General features: G+C 37.0%; 1 protein-coding gene across 1 annotated transcript in view; it reads right to left on the bottom strand.

Moving 5' to 3' along the window:
- LOC149771560 (adenylate kinase 8-like) overlaps positions 1 to 22,829 on the bottom strand; it is a 44,293-nt gene extending 21,464 nt beyond the window's left edge. Inside the window, exons 1-4 of the mRNA XM_089948356.1 lie at positions 22,380 to 22,829; positions 14,936 to 15,020; positions 13,025 to 13,188; positions 229 to 379 (exon numbers count right to left, since the gene is read on the bottom strand). Of these exons, the coding sequence (XP_089804482.1) occupies positions 229 to 379; positions 13,025 to 13,188; positions 14,936 to 15,020; positions 22,380 to 22,463 (484 nt within the window). The 5' untranslated portion in view covers positions 22,464 to 22,829. The remainder of the gene's footprint in view (positions 1 to 228; positions 380 to 13,024; positions 13,189 to 14,935; positions 15,021 to 22,379) is intronic.
- Positions 22,830 to 26,796: the final 3,967 nt, after the last annotated feature.

Raw genomic sequence — 26,796 nt, 5'->3', positions numbered from 1 at the left:
ATATGCTTTTTTATTTCAAATTTTGGGTTCCACACCAATATAGGGGCTAACTTTTGTAACATTGTTGCTTGGGAAGGAGTGTTTTCTTCCTCCTGTTTGCTTTTGGGTTCCAAACGAAATAATTTAGAATATCATTGGGCATGAAGAATGGTGTTTATTATTGTTTTGCTATCTGAAGTCATGCACAAAATATGGTAAAATGAGTAGCAGAATCTGTGTATTTCTTACCACAATGTTTGGCATATATGCCTATCTCCTGCAGAGCTAGTGCTTGTTCCCTTGTCTCAGGAAATCCTTCCATTATCCAACCCTTCTTGACACAGTCAAATAGTTTCAGTCTCTCCCCAATAATCTTAAGCCATAATTGTGTTGGTACAGGCTGTAGAGCAAGAGAAAAATATAAATTTATACAGTATAATGTCCCTTTTCCATTCATTTTGATTATGAGGTCCACTGGTGCATTCCATGTTCGATTATAAGTCAAGACCAATTGCAAATAACACAGTCCCTGATCTGTTGCATCAAGTGCCAGCAGATCAAGGTTTATGCTGTTCATTCTACTGATAACTCTTAAGAAATTGCAGAGACCTTGATCTGCCAGTACAGTATGTGATGGAAGATCTGGGTCTGTGCAGCCTGCAGTTAGAGACAAGTATATATGTTAAGACAATCAATTATCCCATGCAGACAAAAATCCATGCCACAATATTAGTTTTGGGAAACAATACTTTACTGTATTGCAAAAATATGTTAGCTATTTATAATAACCTCTAAAGAAACACAAAGAAACCATCCATATAAGCAGCAGTGTGATTTGCATTTAGGTGAGTATAACTTCATCGAAAAGACACTTTTTAAAATGCTAAACAAACTCCCCAGTCTGGAGCTTAAACAACACAGAAGATAAGAAGTAAATGACAAGAAGTTTTATAATGGGTACATTTTCTGACATTTCAGATGTCAAAAAGTAAATGTGCCATAAAAGTGACTACTAATGAAGTGTCTTGTCAATCAAGTATTAATATATCATTTTTATGTCACTGAACATTGGTAAATACACAACATGTTTTTCTTTTTTGACTGGAAATGGTATTAATCGGACCATTTTTTTGCCCCTCCAAAAGCGGAGGAGAAAAATCTCTGTAGTTGTTTACCTAAGAAATGTTAGCAATTTTCCCCTAGTTTTCCTGTCTTCTCCACCTCATTGATTAGGGCTGTTCCAGTAAAACATATACTCCCTGGGGGGAAGGCACTTTCAAATTCAACCAACCCACAACAAAAGCAATTTAAAAAAATTATGGTCCACCGTCAGATGTGTTTGAATAAAAAAACACTGCCCCCTACAGAAGCATATTTTTTTAACATAATTTCTGTCTATGGGTTACTGGGCGCTAGAAGCAATTTTAATATTGGGTTGGGGACAGAAGCGATTTAAATGACAGTTGGCCAGAGGTAATCTACTGAATTCTTATAGATCATATAATCTACTGCATATTTTTATTTGTATTCATCTATTATAATCAATCTTTTGTCCTTTTGTTTGTTTGTCTGTCAGCCAAGTATGTCCCTGATACTATGAAATCACAAATTTTCATGGTGGCTTATCATTTGTGAATGTCATTGATCAGTCCCTTGATACCTACTAATTTAACATTAATGTATACAGATTTTATAATATATATTTCTATTCTAATACAGAAATCATGAATTTGTATCCTTACTAAACTGTGTGCTTACTAAAGTGATCACTGTGTCTTGCTATTTTTCTTTGTTCTCAGACATGCTGCTTTTGATTAGAATAATAGTTAAATCTTGTATTGCTTTAAATGTGTGGTCATATTCTATGATTCCTTGTTATTAATTTTTTTCAATAAATGTTTTGGTTGTTGTTGTTATTGTCCTAGGGTTTAACGCCATTTTTCAGCACAAGATAGGCTATACATGGCGGCCAGTATAACTGGTGGAGGAAGAACCCTGGAAAACCCAGGGAAGAACCACCGACCCACGAGAAGCTACTGGCAGGCTTTCCCACGTACCTACGCTAGCTGAGCCTTGGACTCGAACCCATGCAGACAGAGGTGAGATGGCAGTGATCCGGAACGGTGAGCGCTTTAGACCACTCGGCCCCTCAGGGCCCCCAAATGTTTTGGTAAACTTATAATACATGATTTGTCAGAAGAAAAAAACACTGATGCCTGTGGAAGTGATGTTGCATTATTTCTGTCTACTTTTACACTATATCATTTCTTGTAAGAACATCTTTTTCAGTTACCAATGTCTTATTTTTATGCCTTGTTGCAAGACTAACATAAAGTTATATAAAATAATATGGCAAGTCAAACGTTTTTATATCAGAAGTTAGATTTTTAAAAATGGATGGAAGTCAAGAAATCATTTTTCCCAGAGTACTCATAAAATCAATGTCATTGCAGTTAACTGCTCATCATCATCACTGATGGCCTGGCAGTAACATTCTGCACTTTCAATCCAGTTGTCACAGGTTCTATCTCCCACTTCTAGTCTTTCATATGAGACTTATACCTATTGCCCGAGGGGCTTTAATGGCAGAGTGGTATAAGATGCTTATCTTGTGATACAGATCTGAGGGGCTTCCATGGCAGTGGTACAAGATGCTTGTCATGTGATTACTTGCCTCAAATGTGTAAATGAGAATTTTGCCAGTTAATTGTGGAAGGTCAGTGGTTCTACATAAGTGGTGTTTGGTGTCTCAAAAGCACTTGGATTTTCTTCAGCAGTAAAACTGGCTGCCATATATAGATTCTCTTCATCTGAATATGGTGTAAAGGCCATAATGATCTACCGAAACCCAAGATCTCTTGTATAAATGACTTCGGTTGTTGGAGATAAACGTCAAATCAACAGAGGCTCCATGTGCCCAAGTGTACTAAGGTGCTTGCTTTTACATCACTTGCACATCGCACAGAGTGAATTTGTGTCACAGATCAACCAATTTAGGTTTGTGGTCTTTCAGGGTTCTTCCTCCACCTAATATATTGTTAAAAAATAAAAAATAAAAAAAATCAAACTAAGTCAACCAACTAATCAATTGTGGCAACAGCAGCAAAGGTATTAGTCAATCATTTTTGCCACAGCTGTATGAGTTTATAATTTTTGACTCGAGTAATTTTTGTAGACCTTTGAATATCGTCAATTATGCCTTTCTGACAGTTACCTAAAAGTCATCATCAGTTGGTACAAATAGATTTTTCATGGTGAGCATATGAGATGGAAAAGTCTTGAGCAATCCTGTATCACACACTGCTGAAAAGTTTAAATTTTAGCTCACTTAAATTTTCTCTAACAATGTTCATTGTTCCAGCTAGAACTGTTTTAACTTATCCAAGCTATATTCACCAATATCTGGAGATATGCATCTGTAATAAATATTTGTAACAAAGTATGAGAATGCATCAGTGTTTTTCAATGAAGCATTGGAACTGAGCAACAACCATAATCAACAAACCAAGAAATAAAATTATTCACATCTCTCAGGCAGAAGTAGTGTATAATGATAAGCTGCCAAAAGATTTAAAATTTTTAAATTTGCCAAATATTTTTCCAACCATCCTGATTCAGTGGACATATCACCAGAACGGACAGAAACAGACCAGAATGTTAAAATCAATTTGATACATCTTTTAAGTAGCTAAATTCGTATTGGTTTAGTTAACTGTACACCCTTTATTGTCTTCCTTTTGATGAAATTTCTTACTGAAGCTGAGAAAATAATGTTGCACATAAAAAAAGAGACACACTTCTACTCATTATTGTTTTTATTATACTTCTCCATTCCAGCCTGTTCTTATGACCTTGTCCCCCCACATACTGTTTGTATTGTTTATGATACGTATCTAAATTTCTCACTTTTCCTACTACTCTACAAATATTCTGTAAATATGCGTATCAGTGTGAAACGCAACAGGGAGACTAAATCAAGATTGAAAATCTCTACATTTCTGGATGTATTCTGCTTGGATTCCATATTTCTGCACAAAACTCAAGAGTTCAGGACTCTCTGTACTAATTCAGTTACCAGTGTAAACCTGTGCAAACACCATGATATTAAAATTTAGTAACTTAAAATTTTTGAGTGCTCATGATCAAATTTGTATCACTATAGAAACACCTATGACAACAGCTTTTGTGAAAAGAAAACCATAACAGCCGCACCATTTTCTGGATCTGTACAAATTTGAAATGTGTGCTTTCAATACTGCACCAAAGAGTCAGCTGCTGATTTCAGTAATGAATCGTCCAAACTCAGGTCTGTAAAGGGACGGAAATTATGTTAATAAAACAATGTCCCTCACTTTTTTCAGTTACAAGTAGGACAAGCTCTCAAAAGATTGTTTTCACTAAAATCTTACTTTCATTATCAACCAATCAGGGATAGTCAAACCCATATATACTCTATTTTATCTTCACTGATTTATAATATGGTTCTCGTTCTTTCACATCTATAGCAATTTGAGTCCTTTAAGAACTCTCAATGGTTGTAAGCCTTTTTTGACAATGCTGACTGAACACACTATAAGATAATGTTCAAATAACAGAAATACCATGGGATAACCAGAGACCAATAAAAATTGAATAGTCAAGTTATCTCCCCTGCAGTGATGCTGCCAGGATTTCAGGATTTACTCTAAGTTTTGTGTGTGTGTGATCTCCAATGAGGAAGTGGTGGCGGAAGGAATAGCCATTGTTAATTATCTCCCTAATACTTAAATATCTGTCACTCTTTCTTACTGTTCCACTCAGTTAAGGCTCTACTGAAATCAAAATTCTCAAAGAGATATCATCTCTAGTTGTATAGCAATTATTACTGTGAAGTCATTGGGCATGGTCACGTGGTTGTGGTGGGGTCTTGGTTGGGATGGCAGAAAGACCATAGGCTTACTCCATATTTGACAGCTAATTACGATGTTGTCAAAAGAATTTAAAAATTTTCAACAATTCAGTTGTACTTGGATACTTGATTCATAGTCAATAAACAGGTTCTAAAATTGATGTGTTTATTTTGGAGCTATGTTCCTCCATCACATTCAAGATTTGGATATACCAAAGGTGAAATTAGTACAGTTGCATCCTAAACTACTATCGTGGCTACTTTAAATGTTATTTAATGTAAGACTTTAATGCAAGAACTAGTAGTTTCAGTGACTTTTGGGTTAAAAAAATTGATTTCTTCTCAAACAACTCAATTTGGTGTAGATTACATTGTTTTTTAATGATACTGTGAGAATTCTTGATGTGTAAAAATTGCACAAGAAATAAACAACATCAGATCAGAAAATTACTACCACTGGGAAAATACTGATAGGAATATACAGAAATAATGATATTTAGAATATGTGGTGACAATACCAGCACTAGTTCTACAACTTTCCAAAATACATCTTGTACAACTATTATGTTGTTTCTTACAACACTGTACTATGACAATAATTTCTGCCCACTTTTCACTTTAGTCCTTTGCTAATTAATAGTATTAGATTTTACAACACTAAGCACATTTTACCTTTTGACAATAACACATCATTACAAATATTTAGATTGCAAGAAAATAAAAGTTACAATTTTATTAAAAGCACTGGTACCTGTAAGACTAAAGGAGATGGTAAAAAAAAAAAGAATCAGGATGAACAGATTAGTAGTGTAGTAAAGAATCCATATATCAGAATGACATCAAGTATTTTTTCATCAATTGCATCATTAGTTAATGACACTGCTTACTAATGTAGTGTACTAGGTAATACTCTTTTAGTTATCCAATTTGTAATACAAATACTAAATGATGGCTTGGAACCAAGTGCCAAAAGGTCTGCAGAAAATACCACCATGATCAAAATATACATAGGAAGAACCGAACACAAACAGGACAAATTTTATCCATCTTGCTTTGAGTTTACACAGATCTGTCAGTATCTTATGTTTAATGTCATTTCATTTTTGCACATAGAGAGCATGTACTTCATTTGGTCATACATCTGCATGATATAAAGTTTGTCTCTTTATTCTTTTGCTGCCATAGTGGTTCTGCCAACTAGAGATCTACACACACTTAATTATGTTGTATGGGGATTGTCTGATGTTCCCTATGAGCATTAATCTGTTAATTGTTTCTGAATTTAATATGATCTCCTCCTGTGTATGAATATTATTCTGTGCTGTGAACTCTTTTCATTGCCTGCTGTCTGAAATGCATATGCATAACTAGCTTGAACAAGTTACTTTTCTTTATGGTTGTGCAATTTTCAACATCTCACAGGTACGGCCCCATGGCTATTCTCTCTTGGATATCTCTGTTCCGAAAAGAAAAGTTTTGAACCATAGGTCTCGTTAGGATTTTAAAACAGAGTCCATGGATCCCATTTTGGTAAAAATACAAGTCCCACCAGCAAAAATGGCAGTCCCCTCTCAGAAAACTATGCAAATTATAAGAACTAATGGTTGCCATAGAGTTTTTCTATGTTCTTTATAACACTGACATAGCTCTTGTTTGTCCATCAGAGTGAGTCTGAATATTTTCCATCCAAGGAAGGTCTTATTCAAAGCACTAAGCTAGGCATCACACACTTTCTTACACTTGGCTACTGTCTCTACCAGACTACCAGTTCTAGCAATTTAGAACTCTCCTGAATCTCATTACAATCTTCATCAGTTTGCTGTTGAACCCCAAAATACTCACTGAAGTCTAAGTTTCAACACATCATGATTCCGAGGTCATGTGCACTGCTTATTCCGTTACATGCGGAAATGAACAGAATAATGAAAGCTAAAGCTGTTCATTTGATGTACTGTTATAAATGACAACATGTACATAGCTGGGTCTTTCTGCCTCTGAATTCAAGCACTGTAAATATCAGTAGATTTTCCCACCCAGCTGCCAGTCAAAGCCTATGATTGTGCCGCTCAGCTACTGCAGCATGTTCTTTTGATGTACTTTTATAATGGTGACGACGGGGGGGGGGGGGTGTAGGATTTCAGCCACAAAATTCTGTCATTGTAAATATCAGCACAGCTAACTGATCAACAAATTTTCCCACTATGCAGGTGACTGAAGCAGGACTGGCAAGTCTTTGATTTTACCGCCCACCTAAATAAAAAAAATTGGCGTGCAAATACACGTGATTATAATCGTTTCCGAGACCTGTCAGTTTTCACTAACATGAACTCTGCTAAAGATTCACTTCCTTGAATTAGTGTTCTGCTGCCTCTTACGCCAGATTTTTCTCTTCCATAATGTTGTATTGAACAGACAGACGTCCAACCAACCTAATGAACGAATGCTTGCTGCTCTCAGAAGTGCCCGAAGTAACACCCAACGCATCGCTAGACAGTGTGTGAACGAATACTGGCAACAACTGTGTGAAGGGATCCAGTGCAGTGCCGAGTCTAGACACATCCAAGGTATGTACAGTGGCATCAAGAAGGCTCTAGGCCCTACAGTGAAAGGGGTCGCTCCCCTGAAATCCCTGACGGGAAAGAAGATCACAGACCATGGGCAACAGATGGCCAGATGGGTGGAGCACTACTCAGAACTATACTCCCGAGAAACGTCAGTCACCGATGCAGCCCTCAGCAGCATAAAGAATCTGCCCACCATGGAAGAGCTCGACAAAGTGCCAACCTTAAAGGAGCTCAGCAAAGCAATCGACTGCCTTCCAAATGACAAAGCACCAGGTAGTGACAGCATCCCGTCCGAAGCTATCAAACGTGGAAAACCAGCATTGATTAAACCACTGCACGAGCTACTTTGCCGCTGCTGGGAGGAAGGAGTAGTCCCCCAAGACATGCGTGATGCCACAATTGTGACCCTTTACAAAAACAAGGGCGACTGCAGTGACTGTAATAATTACAGAGGGATCTCGCTCTTGAGTATTGTTGGTAAAGTGTACGCCCTCATCATACTCAACAGGCTGCAGTTGCTGGCAGACCGTGTGTACCGGGAATCACAGTGCGGCTTCCGAGCAGGCAGGTCGACTACAGACATGATCTTCTCCCTACGACAACTCGAAGAGAAGAGCAGAGAGCAAGGTCAACCACTTTACATGATGTTCATCGACCTCACCAAGGCCTTTGACTTGGTCAGCAGGAAGGGCCTTTTTGAACTTCTGAGTAAGATCGGTTGTCCCCCAAAACTCCTCAGCATGATAATCTCTTTCCATGCAGATATGAAGGGAACAGTCCTGTATGATGGATCCTCCTCAACCTCCTTCCCAATTAACAGTGGTGTGAAGCAGGGCTGCGTGCTGGCACCAACACTTTTTGGGATCTTCTTCTCCCTGCTCCTGTCCTACGCCTTCAACACGTCCACGGATGGCATATATCTACACACCAGGTCCAACGGGAGGCTGTTCAACCTGGCACGACTGCACTCAAAGACCAAAGTGAGAGCTGTGCTCATCAGGGAGATGCTTTTTGCAGATGACGCAGCTCTTGTGGCCCACACCTAGGAAGCCCTCCAGAGACTGGGAGACCGTTTTGCTGTTGCCTGCATGCAGTTTGGTCTCACCATCAGCTTGGAAAAAACAAATGTCAGCGTGCAAGATACCACCATTGCCCCTTCAATCAAAATCAACGGTGTCACCCTGGAAGCAGTCAACAACTTTACCTACCTAGGGTCAACCATCAGCAACACTCTCTCTATTGATATGGAGCTGGACAGAAGGCTTGGAAAGGCAAACACCATCATGGCTCGATTAACGAAGAGGGTGTGGGAAAACAACGCACTGACAGAGCACACCAAGGTCCGAGTCTACCAGGCCTGCGTTCTCAGCACCCTTCTATATGGAAGTGAGACCTGGAGTACCTACATGAGGCAAGAATGCCGGCTCAACTCCTTCCATATACGGTGCCTAAAACGCATCCTGAAAATCAGCTGGCAAGACCGTGTTCCACACAGTGAGATCCTGCAGCGTGCAAGTACCCCCAGCATGTACTCCCTGCTAATTAAACGCCGCCTTTGATGGCTGGGTCACATCCGACGCATGGAGGATGGAAGGCTGCCAAAGGACATCCTATATGGACAGCTGGCCACTGGCATGAGAAGAGTCGGACGCCCCTCACTCCATTTCAAAGATGTGTGCTAGAGGGACATGAAGGCATGCAACATTTCACCCGATGGCTGGGAAGAGCTGGCCGAGGACCAAGGCACCTGGAGACTGATGGTAAACAATGGCATATCAGTCGCTGATGCGAGGAGAGGCCAGATGGCGGCAGAGAAATGTAAGAGAAAGAAGAACGCAGCAGCAACCACAGTAACGCAGACTTCCCAGTATGTCTGCACCAACTGCAATAGGGACTGTCACTCACACATAGACCTGCATAGCCACAGCAGACGATGCCAACAGAGACAGACAACACCCCAAGGGTGCTATTCGCATGGTCTTTCGAGACCGAGTCGCCGATGATGATGAATGCTGTATTAGGGTTTTAAGTCCAACATTCCCATAGTCTGCTTGTTCAGACATGGGTATCTTGAATAAATATAACCGGCATATTGTCCATCCAACACATACATTGGACTCGCACTCAATATCAATTTTGGGCTCAAAATCACACACTGGTATTTCCAGTGACATTTTCCCAATGTCCAACAGACCGATATACATGAAATTCATTGTCATCATAGCTATCACCAGCCAGTATTTGCCGACTGAAAACAAACTGCGTTGTGATTCAACCATTTTGGTTTCCTGTATGGCCCTTATTCTAAACACGCATATGTAAAACTTCCATGATAAAAGTAAGGCTAAAACTACCATAAAATGCCTTCTCCAGGGCCCAGTGAACCAATCAAATTTAGTTTAACAGCCATTCATGTCGAACCGAAGTATCCAGATATCTGGATGTCGCATCAAGTACTGTGAGACAGCTGCGGAAATGGGAATTACGTTGCGAATGCACTTTCAAAGTTTAATAAAAATTGTATACTGCACAAAGCACATTTTTTTTATATCTGCGACGTTGACGTAATTTGCTGAATGTGTATCACTGCTTTAAAAGTATGCGAATTCGTACAAATTACATGTACTGGCATCATTTTCTGACTCAATGTTTTATTCACATTAGACCGATAGGAGGGGGTGAGATGCGATTTTGAATATATATTCATTTTTTTCTTTCTGACAACCCCACCAGCAATTTCTCACTTTGTTAACACAATCCACAACATAAGTGATTTTCCTAAGCAACCTTCCACTGTCAGAGTCAAAACAGTTTGAAACACAACCTCCTACAGAAGTTTTTTTGAAGTGCATTCCCCGGGGGGCTTGGGGGATATGTTTTACTGGAACAGCCCTAACCAAATTCAAATATCTAATGCACTGAAGTGTAGTTCACATATGGACATAAACTGACATTTTTTAGCATTAGACAAATGTGGTTGTTTGCTGGAATCTGATGGTTTGCAGGTACGTCAAATAATTTCATGGCAACTTAATTGTGTGTAAATCTGTCATGTTTTGTTTTTCTTAATTTTTTAAACTGTTTAAAATTGTACATTCATGATTACATACTTTAATTTTGTCCATGCCATCTTTCCACAGATGCCCTAAAATAAAATTAAAATAAAAATAAACACGATGGTGGCTGAACATGCAACTTTTAGAACCATCTGAACAATCAACCGTATTTACCATATATGTTGGGACACGGTATTTGTTGGGACACCATAAATTAATTTTAAAAGTAATTTTTTTGTGCACTGTATGTTCTGGGACACATCGTTTTTTCGAGTCATAAGTTATGGGACACCATTTCAATCATTCGAAAATTACATGTCAGAAATTGCACTCCAACTGAAATTGTATTTTAAAAAATATAAAACTATATACTTGAAATAAAACTCTTCAATCCACTGCAGCAGCATCTCATCAACACAACCCTTCTCCTGCACAAGGACGATCTATTCTTTTGGTACATTAATATATTTTTAGCTTTCTCATACCGTGATAAAATGTTAGAGGCAACACATCACCTGAAGCGGAAACTGCAAGGATAAAAGTCAGATGTTTTCAAATCTGCACTAGTCTTGCTAAATCTCACACTTTTGACGCCCATCTTATAGTCAGTCCATCCAGGAATGCGATCAAAGTACACGAGAGTTTAATCCATGTTAATGATCATATTTTCGGTGAAATGATCTATTCATCACGTGATTTTATTTTGCTCCAAATCTTCTGGATGATGCTGGGTCATCGATGTTCGCGCACGAAGCATTATATTGTAAGCTTTAAAAACTGTTCCATTGTTTCACTTTATTTTAAAAAATGTCGTGAATACTGGTGAAAAGAAACCCAAGTTAGCTTCCATATCTCGGCCGTCTTTGTTTATTTGAAGCTAAAATATAAAAAATCGGCACATGTAAAAGAATCCAAGTCGGCTTCTGAGGTCAGCTTGCTTTGCAATAAAATAATCATTGTATTGATATCCATTAAAAAAAATTCGGCTTCCGAGTCCAAAGTCGGCTTCCAACGTCGGCTTGCTTTGTGATAAAAATAACCTTTGTCTTTGATGTCCTGTCGGTAAGTTCAAAGAAGAAGTTTACTGTTGGCTGCCAGCTGTGTTTATTTACCACCAGGGCTTCTATGTGCTTGGTATTTTTTGTAGTAATTATTATAAAGGTGCACTGATGTCTGCGGATAAATAGTAATGATACTTTTGTAACCCGCGCCGGCGAAAAGATTGTCACTTGCACTCAAGTGAATGTGTTTTTAAATAATTTTTTTTTTTTTGCGAGATACTGTCATACAGTAGACCTGGATAAAAATTATTCTTGACTATTTTGAATCTAACACAGTGCAATGCATGAATGGCAGTTGTCTTCAATATATCGGTTGATTATTTCCCTCTCGTTTGCGAATTCATCGATATCTGTGCACAAAGCACTATATTGCATCCAAATTTGTTCCATTATTTCAATTTAGTTTCAAAATTCCCATGAATATAATTGAAAAGAAACCCAAGTTTCTTCCATATCTCAGCTGTCTTTGTATATTAAACAAAAAAAAAAATATATAAAAAAATCGGCTCACTTCACAAAATCCAGTCAGCTTCCGATGTCAGCTTGCTTTGCAATAAAATAACCTTTGTATTGATATCCTTTACCAAACAAAACAAAAAAGTAACCAAAGTCGGCTTCTGAGATCGGCTTGCTTTGTAATAAAAATCACCTTTTGTCTTTGATGTCCTGTTGGTAGGTTCAAAGGAGGAGTTAACTGATTGCTGCCAGTCATGTTTATTCACCACCAGGGCTTCTATGTTCCTTGTGTTTGGCATCTGTGGTTACAATTAATACAAAGTATCACTGACGTCTGCGGGTAAATAGTAAGGATAATTTTGTAACCCAAGCTGGTGGAAAGATTGTCAATTATACTTAAGTGAATATGTTTTCAAATGATCATTTTTATTTGCGACATACTGTCATACAGTAGACCTGGATATAATTCAATCTTGATTATTTTGCACCCAACACCGTGTCATACGTGAATGGCGTCTTCAAGATATCAGTTGACTATTTCCCTCTTGTTTGCGATTTTGTTGGCTCCAGTTTTCAGTCGGATAACACGTTCAAACTTTGGAGCACAACCACACACAATTGCTTCTCAATGTTCATGTGAACAACATGGTGTGTGGTATCGGACATAATTGATACACGCTACAGTATAGAATCCTACGCTTACGGATTTCGTGGAAATATTTTATTCTTAAATGCTCATGTTGAAAAAAAAGGAATAAATGATAACAACACAAGGTCAGTTTCTTTCTTTTTATTATCAATTCAATGTTTTATTTATCTATTTTATTGCAATGTGCACTGGGGTGGGGGGAAGCACAAATCCAATACAATTTTATTTCGTTTCTTAAGTCTTGGGACATATGATCAAAGTGAAAAATGTTTCACCATAAGTTCTGGGACAGGAAAAAAAATAATTATTTTATCATGTCCCAACATATGCGGTAAATACGGTACAATAAATGAAGCTTCCATCTAAGTTACCTTCTTTTTGTTAAAAAATGTCTGTGCTTGTGACTTCAGGTCATGGTCTGCCTCACCAATAAGGTTCTCTTTTGTTAGGTGGGCTGTCCTTAATTTGTTGGCCAACATCTTGGATATAGTCTTTTTCCCAGAAGCTGGGGGACCCAGAATGATAACCTGTGGTACTGTGAAGCATACAGAACGAATCTTATACAAAGCAATATAATAATACACATCAAATGATTTATATACATAGCAATATAGTAATGATTCTTTCACAAAGCAGAATAATAGTCATAAAATACATGCTGGAAACACTGTCCACACTTGACAGACACAATATGTTTTGTTTAAAAAAACAAAAAAGATACTTCCTATTACACAAATATTTTAATTTCCATTGAAAATGAAGTACTGTTATATAGCATCATATATCTGAACACTTATTCCAACAAGTGAATAAAACATGTTCAAATGGCAGCAAGATATAACTCAAAATTCAGCAAAAAGTTTCAGGTAATTTAAATTAAATTAAATTAAAGCTGATTTGTTAATATCAATAGAAACATTACAGTCCTCTGTGCAGTGTAAATCCCCCACCACCACCCTTCTTGGGTAATCAGTAAAAGAAACTGTAGGAAGAAAAAAAAAATGTGCTTTGAAGCTTAATTCATGTACCCCATCAAAGAAGACTTATACACAACTCTCTCCTCTCTCCCTCTTCATACACAGAATTATCCAGACTCATTGTAGGATATAATTGTTTCCAGACAAACATCATCCAGATGATTGCATGTTGGATCTTTTTAAACAGTTTATGGACAGTTTTCAGGGAGTATTTGTGGATCTATTGGTTTAGTTTACTGGGCCTCCCATAGCCTTACTTCACACATAGATATTCTCTTGTGCAGATTTGCCTTATTATAATGTGGATGTAACTATAGATGAAACAAATTTGACAATCACTATGCCAACATGCACAATTCAGTATATAACTGTAGATGAAACTAATTTGTGAATCACGATGCCAACATGCACAATTCAATAAGCAGTTATGTGTGTGTGATTTGGATTTTTATATGTAACTTTAACAATTTTTCAGTCATATCGCTACAATGTCTGCAATGTGGCAGTTTATAGTGATGTCTAGCACTGGGGCATCATGCAGCAGACATGTAACATGTCCCACCCAGTCACATTATCCTGACACCAGGCCGACCAGTCCTAACACTAACCTCTTAATGCTGAATGCCAAGCGAGGCAGCTGTTAGTACCATTTTTGTAAGTCTTTGGCATGACATGGCCAGGGATCAAACCTACAACCTCCCGCATCCGAGGCAGACACTCTAAGCACTGGAGCTTTCATGGTGCCTTTGAATTTCTCCACTCCAAACCCAAGATTGTATATACAAGTTTAAACAGGCAACAATGTTGTCACCCAAAATAATTGCCAGCTGGTATATTTTGTCACCAATAAGGATACAAAATTGCAATTTATGACATTGACAAAGACCAGCACAATCCCTGAATCAACTCATTATTTTTCATATTTTTAAGAAGAAAATAATTTTGTTTTGTTTACAAGAAAATACATGTACATGAAATTTCAGGAGTCACACCATGATTGTCTTATATTAGAATTCATGCCCTATCTCTTCCCCCAAATGATAATAAATGTTTTACATTTTATTGTTCATTCTTTTAATATAAAAAAATATAGTTTGTGTATGAGAAAAATACATGCATATGAAATTTTGGGACCCAAGCCATGATTATGTTACATCCACATTCATGTTATAATGAAGCATGCTATAGTATAGTCACACTGTACTAAGACCACTCACAAATACACTTTGTAATGTATATGGCATGTAAATCCTGAAGATAAATATATATTCTATAATGTTTATTAAGATCAATTAACGTACATACCATCAATATTGTCCCTCTTCAGCAATTCAATCAGAAAGGTAAGTGGATTAGCTGGTTTGTGAACAATAAGTTGTTCCATAAGCCTCTGAAATTACAGGGAAAAAATACTCTTTTGAACAAAACATTTGTTTGGGTATTTACTAATTGATATGTCAGTAAATTTTTATTGCATGATTTTCAACAAAAGCATTAAGTTTACCATTAAAAAAAACAGCACCAGTATTATCACTGGTTTGCTTCAAAGATAATTACTGCCATGGCTTACAGATTGTAACGGATGAAAGTGCTCTATATACATGTTTATAAGTCAAGTCAAAGTGCAAACAGCTTAGATCATGATCTGTTGTCACATAATGTAAATGCATATCAAGGTCTATGGTGTTTGTTCTATGACTTATTCTAACAAACTGCACAGATGCAGATCTGCCAGCACTTTATGTGGGTCTGCACAGTTTGCAGTTTGACTTTTCTTATAAGCAAGTATATATGGTTCTGACTGCATGCTCACATAACTGTTTGATTATCTCACACAAGTATGATGCCATTTATTGTACAATCTATAAATTAAACTAATTTGATAAGTTCATCTTCTCAATTGTCTTATTCAATAGTTTTGCTTGCTGAATAAGTTGGGCTTATCCTTATAATGCATCAATTATATTTTCTCCCAATTGTATCACATCATATTCCTCACATCATATCCAGCACCTTATGATAGAGATTATAATATTATATTAATGTTGTAACACCACATTACACACATATGTCTATTCATGATTTAACACCAAGCAATCTCATATGCAAACTTAAGCAACTTAGTTGAATCTTGTGGATAAGGACAGGTGGAATTATAGTTTTTAAAACAGTCACAGACCAATTTCATGTCCAGGAAGATTGGTAGCAATTTGAAGATTGTCTTAGGTCTGAATAAAGAATATTTACAATGTTAAATTGTGGGATCTCAAATGCATGTAAATTAGGCATGAAATGCACTTGTTAAAAAAAACTCATAATCTGGCTGGCAGCAAGAAGTTAATGGTACACAAAATTATGCAACCTGTTTCATAAATTTCACATATCATTCTGATGAACCTCTCCATTTCTCATCAAAGACAAAGATGATTTTATTATTAAACATTGTTCTTCATCTTTTATTATATATTTTATAAGATGCTAAAATGTATCAGTTTTTATATTGCAATAAAAATGAAAGTATTATCACCTAAGAAATTAATTTCTTTTCCCACTGATGAAACATATCTTTATGTATGGTATACATGTACTTCTATATTTAGGTCTAATCTCTATCTTCCTCAAGATTGACCCTGGGTGGCTAGGCTAAGTGGCCTAAGATGCTCACCTTTACAGATCACTTACATCTCCCCTCTGTCCACATGGGTTTGAGTTTCAGTTCGAACAATGTATGTAATTTAAAAAGCTTTAAATGCCAGTACTGCACCTTAGGTTGGTGGCTCTTACCTGAATTTTCCCAGGTTCTTCTTCCACCAAATATACTAGCCAACATGAATAGCCTATCATGTGCCAAAAAATGGCACTGAACCCACAAAACCATACCAAACTAAACTCTTTCTCAGGATGAACAGATCTTAAAATATCCCACCATTTTACTTTTCGGTAAGCAAAAAATGCATACAACAAATCTCCAAATAACAACAATTAGGTTTCACGTATTAACTTATTTCAAATAGTTTTTCATGAATTGTGCAAACTGTCACTGGCTGAACTTAAATGACGACTGTTTCTATCTAATACTCAGTGTCAACCATTCCAGTTACATTCTACAATAAATGATAAATGTTTTTGGGCAAAACTTTTAGAGTAAATATAATACTAACATAATTTAAGTTAGCAAAAACAGCATGCATCACACATATAATCATGTTTGAAAATGATGGAAAATATGATGGAAAGATGATTGTTGATTGCAAGTTGAATTTAACTATCAAAATTAGGTTGCAACATCTGTTACCTGAACTAGACTGCAAGTTGTTGTTGTTGTTGTTGTTGTAGGGTTTAACGCCATTTTTCAGCACATGATAGGCTATACATGGCGGCCAGTATTAATGGTGGAGGAAGAACCACTGACCCACGAGAAGCTACTGGCAAGCTTTCTCACATACCCGCATTGGCCGAATCGGAGGCTAGAACCCACACAGACAGAGGTGAGATGGCAGTGATCCGTAACATAGATTATCAATGTTGCCTTTTGAAGCCTCTTGGATCAAACCATTATGTGATAATTCTACCCCTACTCTAACTATAACCTACCAGATCACAAAGTGCCCATGCAAAACATGTTGGGTTTTTTTAACTTCCAAATTACCAGACATGGCCAAGGTCATGTTTATCACAACACAATTTTAAAAGAAATCTTCTTAAAAAAAAGAAACCATTCATGACTCATAATGTATGTCAGCAACCCATAGCATGTATTAAGAGTCAACTGTCATGAACTGCATAGCTTCTCATTTAATGCTTATGGAAAACATTGGGCAGTTTATATGGTCAATTGTCATAAAAGTCATTAAAAGGTAACGGTGATTAAAGATAAACCCCATAGCACCAGTCCAAAGATTATTTAACAGTCTGACAATAGTCAAGTTATTTTATGTTTACTAGTTCTTTGAGCACTGCCATCCTGTATGAAAACTTCCGCCCTGACTTTAACCAAATTCCAGGAGGAATTTTAAAGCAGATTTCACTTAAAGCCTAGATTCCACTTATTATTAATTTTAAGTGGATTCCGGGTGGAATATGGCCCAAAATATGCAAATTACTCCGTCTATTACTGGAGTTATGTGCGCAGTAATAATGTTGATTTGTGTAATGATGAATATGCGTTTGTGTATTTAGTTTGGAATGTGGCATACATTCATTTATATTGTTTCTTGTAGCGCATTTTGTTTATATAATTAAACCTTAGGTAGAATAAAAAAATGAGCATATAATAAAATGGTTACTGCATTTGTATGGGAAAATATGAACTCGTTTTGTCGGATGGATATACTGTACTCCCAGGGTCGTGCAGTTTTCCATCCCAAAACTCGTTCATATTTTCCCATACAAATGCAGTAACCTATAATTATTTTACACTGAATTCTAACACACCTAGAATATTTTGATACTATACACACTAATGCCTCGCAATATTCAAAAATGATTCTACTTTTTGGCCAAGAAAGTTCCACAAAGATATGACTGTCTTTGACAGACATGGGTATCTGGCAACAATTCCCGCCAGTGATCTATACGTTGTCCCTCCTTACATTGATAGGCTATGACTTTGTGAAGCTGAGCAGCAAGAGGAGCACTTTCTCAGATTGCAAACACTATACCAATATTAGTTATTCTGGAGTGTATGGCATTTGTCAATGCAGCAACACCACCCTGCATCAGGACAGAAGCATAAATGTTCAACAAGATTGTCAGGGATGTATGAATAATAATTAACTGTCCAGTTTCTAACAAGAGCAAACAGGTTACACTTGCATCACCAACAACCCCTTCCAACTGAACTACTGACAGCAGCAAAGCTGGCAACTACAACATTGTATTATACAATCCATTAGATTTCAATGACAAAATTTTGTCATTTCTTTTACTTAATGTCTGTGTGGTTGTAATTAAGTGATTATGTGCACATGTATGTGTCTGTGTGTGTCTAGTTGATAACAATATACAACAATATTAAGTCTATGATTGCTTTTGTTTGTATGGATGTGTATTAAATTTTACAAACAAAACATACATTTTTTTCTGTTATTCGAGTTCAAATTTCCAGTCATCTTCTTTAGACATAATTGAGAAGTTAACCTATTTTCAATGGTACAATATTTTTTATATAGGTCATACAGAATGATCCCTTCAAAGGGACCTCAAAACACACTTCCCGAGTCTCATAAGAAATGGCACTGTCTGGAAGGTTGGCTGGTATGCCCAACTATGTTCACTGTATCAACCCATGCAAGGAATTGTCCCTGCTAAACTAAAAATCTTGTCATTTATGGATATAAACAGTCATTATTTTGACAAAGAACAAAATTTGAAGCAATTTTATGTACAAGATATATTTTCAAACAGTCATTGTCCAAAAAGTTTGCACTCTACAGATTTGAACTGTGCATAGGGCTTGATTTTTAATGAAAAAGAATTTCCCATGCATGGTACATCGTAGGCCTTGTTAAAATAACTTTTAATTCCCTTTATTTTGGTGTATGACTGATGGATATATAAAATGGGTCATTTAGTAATCAGCTTGGCCTTACTTCAGATAATGTCCCACTCAAAATACTGCAGACTCCACTTGATCATTTTTACTTCCTAAACTATATAAGTAAAGTGAAGGAATAAGCAGACAAACAACTTTTGCTTTTTATATATTTTAGAAAACTGATTTATTGCACATGCAGCAGCTGGTATTGTCTAAAGTGGCAAAATTCATTTTCTCTATTTAAATAACTACTAAATTTAATGCACATAGGATTAGTTCAGGTTCCGGTATCGAACACATGGCAGTCACATGCCATTTTGATAAATATCTGCTTTAAATAGTGCATAGTTTCCATAATTACCACATGTAAAAAAAATTTAGTCACAGTACATTAAAGTAAGAGAAAGCTATGCCAACAATCTCTCCAATGTGCATGTTGCCATTGCAAACAATTCCTTCTCATACAAGTCCTTCTATAAGAACTATATAATAAGTATATAGTGGAACCAAATTACTGTCAGATTTCATAAATTCTTTTATCAATGAAGTTATACAGCTATTAAACATATTAGAACAGAACCAAAATCTAAGCAATTCAAAAGTGTATAATAACAAATAATCTAAATTATTTTTAAAATACAAATACCAAAATATTTTACTTGTGAAGCATTAACATGATCACTATTTAATCCAGTACAGAGGGGCCCCGAGTGGCCGAGTGGTCTAAAGCACTCACCATTCCGGATCACTGCCATCTCACCTCTGTTTGCGTGGGTTCGAGTCCAAGGCTCAGCTAGCGTGGGTACGTGGGAAAGCTTGCCAGTAGCTTCTCATGGGTCGGTGGTTCTTCCCTGGGTTTTCCAGGGTTCTTCCTCCACCAGTTATACTGGCCGCCATGTATAGCCTATCTTGTGCTGAAAAATGCCATTAAACCCCAGAACAACAACAACAACAACAATAATCCAGTACAAAATGTTTCTTCTTCTCTCATGAAATATTTCCTTACATCAACTCAAAACAGGTATATTATAAAATACTTATTTAGCAAAAATAAAGACTGTACATCATTCACTACAGTTCTGTCACATATTCAGTGCCAGCACTGAAATGGGATTGATCGATAAGATCAGAGTGGCTCCACTGGCAAGGGACAAGTTATTGCCCCATACCAATTGTTGCATAGTGCTTTAGTTCTCACACCCCCTCATGCTTGTTTGTTCCCCCATATAAATTTTAAAAATCAAAAGCATCAAAGATATAAAAAGTCACAAAACTAAATCATTTCATTCATTCTGGTTTATAATTTCTAACCTGACTGATACAAGTGTTCAAAGATATGTAACTATATGATTTATGGAATTATTGAGATTATCAACAAAGGTGAACTACGTCACATCTGTTGCTTGAAAATATAAACTTGCCCATGAAAATATGGTGACCATGTTACTAAAGAAAGTTCCGTTTGATTTGAAATGTCAGCTAGTTTATAGTGTTTGAGAACCCCTGGCCTCAACCAGGTTAGAATTTATAAATCAGTGAATGAAATGACTTTAAGTTTTGTGCATTTTTTAAAACATTGTACCTTTTGTTTTTAAAATCAGTTGGGTGGTATAAGCAAATGGGAAGATGTACAAATACTATAAAATCTCATGAATAAATGTTAATTTTTTACTTAATATGCACATCTTAAACATACCTCACACAATCATCATTTCAAGATATGTATAACAAATAAATAATCTCCTCCATTTACAAGATAATAGAACAATTGTGGCCACTGTGAGAAATGGTCCTTGGCCAGTATATCTCCCCACCCACCCCTTTCCATTCTAATAATATACCTGAGTGCTATATTATCATGGGTCTTAAATTTTGAAATCAGCGAATAAGTAAATAAAAACACTAACCTTCAAGATACTATATGTGTATATTTGTTGCACTTTGCTCTCCAGATTAAATCAGTGCACGTGATTTGGATTTTTAATGTAACTTTAAAAAATTTATAGTCATATTCCTATGAAGTCTGCAGTGCAGCAGTTGATAGTGATGTCGCATATATGTAGCAGTATGTCCCACCCAGTTTAAATCAGATTACTGCCGGAAACATTTGATAAACAGACACCATGTAGATTCCAGGTTATACAAAGAGAGTTACTCTGATACTGTAGCAATATTGAAAAAAATATTTTTTTGTGATGGTATATACTTTTCTTAATGTTAGGATCCTTATGGATATGTTCCACAAAGTGTAATCAACGTCACAAATGGATGCTAATTCCATGGTATTCTTCTGCCACCTGTGACATCCAGCAGAAATTTATCAGAGAGAATTAAAGAAATGAATCATGTAACCTACACCTGATGGGAAGAGTAGTGCAGGGATTATCAATGAGAATGGACACCAACATGAACTTCAATGTACCTCAGACTGTTTAAGCAACTCCCAGTGCTCCAATGAAAAGTAATAAATCATGTACAACAAAGTTTTAAGTCAACACTTTTCAATTGCAAAGGCCACCAGAAAATAACAACTGTCCGTACTTCACATTTTGACTCTTTTTTTTTTTTGTTACCTTAGATTTGATCAATTGGTTCTGGACAAATGCAACAATGATAATCAAGTGATCTAACTTTTGCATAACATCACTGGACATTAACTGACATCAAACTTTTTAAATTATTTGTTATAATGAATTTGAAATTCTATCTGAGAACATGGGGTAAGGACATTATTTGGAAACAGTTATATTCATGGGTGTATTTTTTATATAGTGTATTCGTCAGAGATACCAAGATCGTCCCGAAATCAGCTAGTGATGTAGAACTTGTAAGTTATGGTCATGTAGTGTATATAAGATAAGTACACAATTGGTGGCTCCATGCAAAAAAAAAAATACCGACAACTTCGAACACCCGATACCGTAGAACCCACGATACCATAGGAAGCTACCATTCCTGTACTCATGTTTTGCTATGTTGAGCTGACGAAATTCTAAACATGTATGTCTCCGCATACTGACAATATCAAAACATATCCTATAACGCAAAGAAAAAATTCAAATCCCAATAATCACTAATGAAATAAAATATACTGGTATAGTAAAATATAGGGAAACGTGATTCAGAATCAATGATAATGACTGGTTCGACAAGAACGAGCATTTGCCGGTATTAGTTCTATATTTTGCTTTAAAACAAATATATAAGTGTAACCTTATATAAATCAAATAGGCCATGCTGCTCTGAGTAGGTTGCAAATTCTGGTGGCACCTGAAGCGGTCTTTTTGTCTGATCCATTGCGAAATATTGTGCGACAGACTCCAACGCATGTACACTACAGTTTTGTCGTTGCTAGGTGATTGAAATCTATTGTAAGAACAAATATGATTGGATCTCTGGTAAAAGCTCGTCTGCGATTGGCTAACATTGCCTTCACAGGTTATCGAAAGAGTTTGCAAGGGGAACAACTTTAAGAATGTTTGACCTGGGAATTACGTTGCTGGGTCAAATATATTTGTTTCTGATTTCTCTATGAAATTGTTGAACATAAAATTAAAAGGAAAACCGATATTAAACTTGATAATACAGCTGATTATAAGAGAAGTTTAAAGGAAATAACATTTTGCACCAAACGCACCGATGTATTTTAAAACATGAAGCAGCGGGGGCGGGGGGGGGGGGGGGGGAGGAACCATACAAAATTTAGAAGGTTCCAAATGTCAAAATAAACCCTCCAAAAAAGAGGGTTTCAACCCGAAATAACCCGTCGACTACGTTTCAAGAGGAACCCTTGGAGATAAACCTCCCAGGAGGTTCTCCCGAGTTAGTCTAACCACGGTTTCTGGTTGAAAAACTCATTAATGGCGCTTCGATTAAAAAAAAATGAGCCAATTCGTTGTCGTCTCCCTGCCTGCTGCTATGAATTAAAAATTGCTATACCAAATAATGGTACACTCGGAATCCTACACAGCTAGACTAGCTAGAGAGCGAGAAGAAGCACTTAAAAAATATATCCATGTGAAAGAGGATTTCAAAAAAAAAATGTGCAATCGCGGCAGGAAGCACAAGTTGGGTACGCAGCGGAAACGGAACAGTTGTTTAAACCTATTACCGCGGTTACTGGAGATGTTTTAACTGCTATCAGGGGACCTAAAAAGGAACCAGGTGAGAAACAAGAAAGTCTTATTCAGGTATTAAGAAACTGCTGAAAAAATGGTTGCGGTTCAGTCTCAACCTGAAGGTGCTGTTGGAGAACCCAAAAAGAAAAATAGGGGAGTTAATTTTAGGGAGAAATTTACTGAAGCAGGTCTAAAAGAAATTCAAACTTATAAGACAAAAACCCGCCGGGAAATAATCAAATTTAGTGAGTTTGCTGCCGAAAGATTTAATACCAGAGGTGATATTTTAAAACCCGAATATGTTAAAAAAGTAGTAGGTAAAAAATGTGGACTGATTGATTGTATAAAATAAATCGAAATGATGAAAAAATAGTCAGTGAGAATGCTGATTATAAAATTTATTCGCTGGGGATAGCGGATTATAATAGAAATCAAAAAGAACGACAAGAAGAAGAAAGAGAACAAAGGCTAAAAGAAGTAGAAAAGAAACGAGAACATCGACGAATATCACTGGCAGAAAAGAGGGAACGGCAACGAGAAATACGAGAACAAAAGAAAAAAGAAAGGGAAGAGAAAGAAAAAGAGTCTGATCTTGTTGTTCCACATCGTGAGATTTCTCCCACACCTGAAGAAGAAGATGATACTTCTTTATATCTTCCTTCGTCTCCGCAGCAAACAGAGCAAGAACAACTCTGGTCCGGATTACCACCGAATCCCGTAGATATGTTTGAAGAACGTACTATAAAAAAAATACGAAAACATTCAGACGATACTTTAGTCAGTATTGCTGTGAGATATATTGATCGTGATTTTCATTTAAAACCTGAGTATCTTGAAAAAGTAACATATGAGCAGTGGCCTGCTGTGGTGTATTTTACCGCTAAAAACTTACCTGTTAAACTAAATGATCCCAATTACTTGTCATTTATGGAAAAGGTCAAAAAAATACGACAACGAAAACCACCCGGTGCTACTGGCAGTGGTTTGGGAAGTGGTTTTATTCCCTGCCCTGATAATATTTTCAATGACGTTTCGCGGTTAGAAGTTCTTATGGGAGGAAAACGAGCTGGAAATAACTCACCAAAAATAATTAATGAAGCAGCTGATATTTGTCGGCGATTATTTCAAGGTGGTGTCATGGATGCTGCTATTTACCGAGAACTCGTTGATGAACTCGTTGATGATTACAGCGATTAAACAATAGTAAATAGCATAATGGTCATATATAATAGACATACACCTGTGCAGATCAGAGCAGTAAACTCACGATTACCAATCTACAGAGCAGCTTACGGAGGCGGACTTGGTGATGTAACTCAACGATTATTTGCAGGATTAGCACCAAAATTGGGTCCCCTTGCAAAACAATTATCGATGAAAGCCATTAATGTTGTTAGTGAAAAAGCTCCTGGTGCAATTGTTAGCGCTGCTGGTAAGGCGCTATCGGCAATCAAAGAAAGACTAGCGCGATTAATACGACGAAAATCAGTACCGGTGAAATTACCGAGTACCGAAATTATGCCCGCGGATGTCAGTAAGGTGATAAATCAAGCTGCAAATCAAAAACTAGCACCGTTAATAAACCAGGAATCTGACGCACAAAAAAAATATAACAGCAAATTTGATAGCAGGAAGTGGACTTCGTGTTCGACGAAGATAATCACCATTTGGAAATACACGCAATAGTATAAAATGTTCAAACGCATATCCGACCCAGCATTTAAGATAGATGAGCCGGTCGAGCGAGATAACTCAGTGCGTGATTATCAGTTTTATTCCTATGATGCAAAAGAACCAAATCAGCGAGGGCGTATCGAACTTCAAGTTCATGATACAAGTAGATATTTTCTACCTCATGAGGCTTTTATTGAAGTAGAGGGTGAACTTGTAAAGACGAATAATAATAACTACGGCGCCAATGACCGAGTTGGTTTTGTCAATAATGGAATTATGGCATTGTTTAGTAGCGCCACTTACATGATTGATGGAAAAAATATCGAATCGATTCAAAGTGATGTTGATATTGCTACAACAATAATTGGTCTAGCAAGATGCTCTGACGACTACACAAGATCGGCTGGCCCATCGATGATGTTTGCTAAAGATATTACCGACAACGCTGCCCATATTCAATATGTTACAGGAACACCAAAAGAAACCTCTAACGCTGCTCAAGACGCGGATATGGGGCCGGTAGTTATGGGCGCTAACCCCCAACAAAATCTAGGATTTGCAACACGCCGATCAATGTTGTTAGGAAATAATAGGATGTTTTCTTGTGCCATTCCGCTGTCGCATATCTTTGTATTTTGCAGAGATTTTAGAAGGGTTATCTTTGGAGTTAAACACACAGTTGTGCTTCACAGAAAAGAAAGTGATAATGATGCGATCTGGCGAGGAGCTGGTATTGTTGATGATGATGCTGCTGCTGATGCTGCTCATGCTGGCAAAGTAAAGATAACAAAACTTTCACTGTGGATGCTGGTATTAACCCCATCGATCACGGAAGAACCGCGATTACTTTCTTTTATGAATCAGGGTGGTAAATCATTGTTATCGTGGTTAACAGTGACCACAGATTCCGCTCAGATTTCTTCCGTGGGTTTGTTTACTTGGCGTATAGCATCACAACAGGGTATTTCTGCGCCACGACGTATTTTTATTGTGCTGCAGGGTAAAAGTCGGGAAAATAACCAAAAACGATCTCATATGATATTTGACAAACTTGATGTTACTGATGCTCGTTGAGAATAAATGGGCAACAAGAACCATCTGAGGATATATCACTAAATTTTACACAAAATCATGTAGCGCGTGCGATTCATCGCTGGCTGACATTCTTGGCGCGTAACACAAATATAGATACTGGGACGCAAATATCACAGTCTGATTTTATAAATCTGTATCCGATTTATTACTTCCCGTTGGAGCATCTAGATTTATCCAAGCAGTCTGTCGTCGATATATACTTTCAAGCTCATATCGGCGCCCTACCAACAATCGTGGCTGGTCCGCCAGTTGTTTATGATCTCTGCAAAGCAATCGCAGTTATACTCAGTGATAAGGCAATGTTACTTGAAGGTATCAATGGCCGAATGAGACTCGTTGATGTACCAGTGGAAAACATGTAGACAATTAGATCAATCGAGTTTATTATAAAATGTCATATAGTCACGTTAATGTTACTTTGACTTCTGGTCAGGTAAAGAAATTACAATCGAAAAACGCAAAAGCATGTGGAGCAACGATAACACTAAAAAATAATCAAATTGTTAATGGTGGTCCAAAAAAGTTATCGCTGACTAAAACCCAACTAAAACATTTCAATAAAGCAAAGCAAGCAAAAACCGGAGTTCAACTTGATTTCGCTCCAAAAGCTATCAGCGACATGATTAAAACCGGTGGTATATTTCCACTTCTCGCAGCAGTACCAGCACTGATAGCTGCTGCTGCCCCAGCTGTCACAAAAGCAGCCGCGATAGGAGCTGTTGGAACAGCTGCTGGAATGGCAT

This window comes from Sinohyriopsis cumingii, unplaced genomic scaffold, assembly GCF_028554795.1.
Source record: "Sinohyriopsis cumingii isolate HCF-2022 unplaced genomic scaffold, ASM2855479v2 utg001779l, whole genome shotgun sequence".
Lineage (NCBI taxonomy): Eukaryota > Metazoa > Mollusca > Bivalvia > Unionida > Unionidae > Sinohyriopsis > Sinohyriopsis cumingii.
This window is presented reverse-complemented; position numbering and strand designations above follow the sequence as displayed.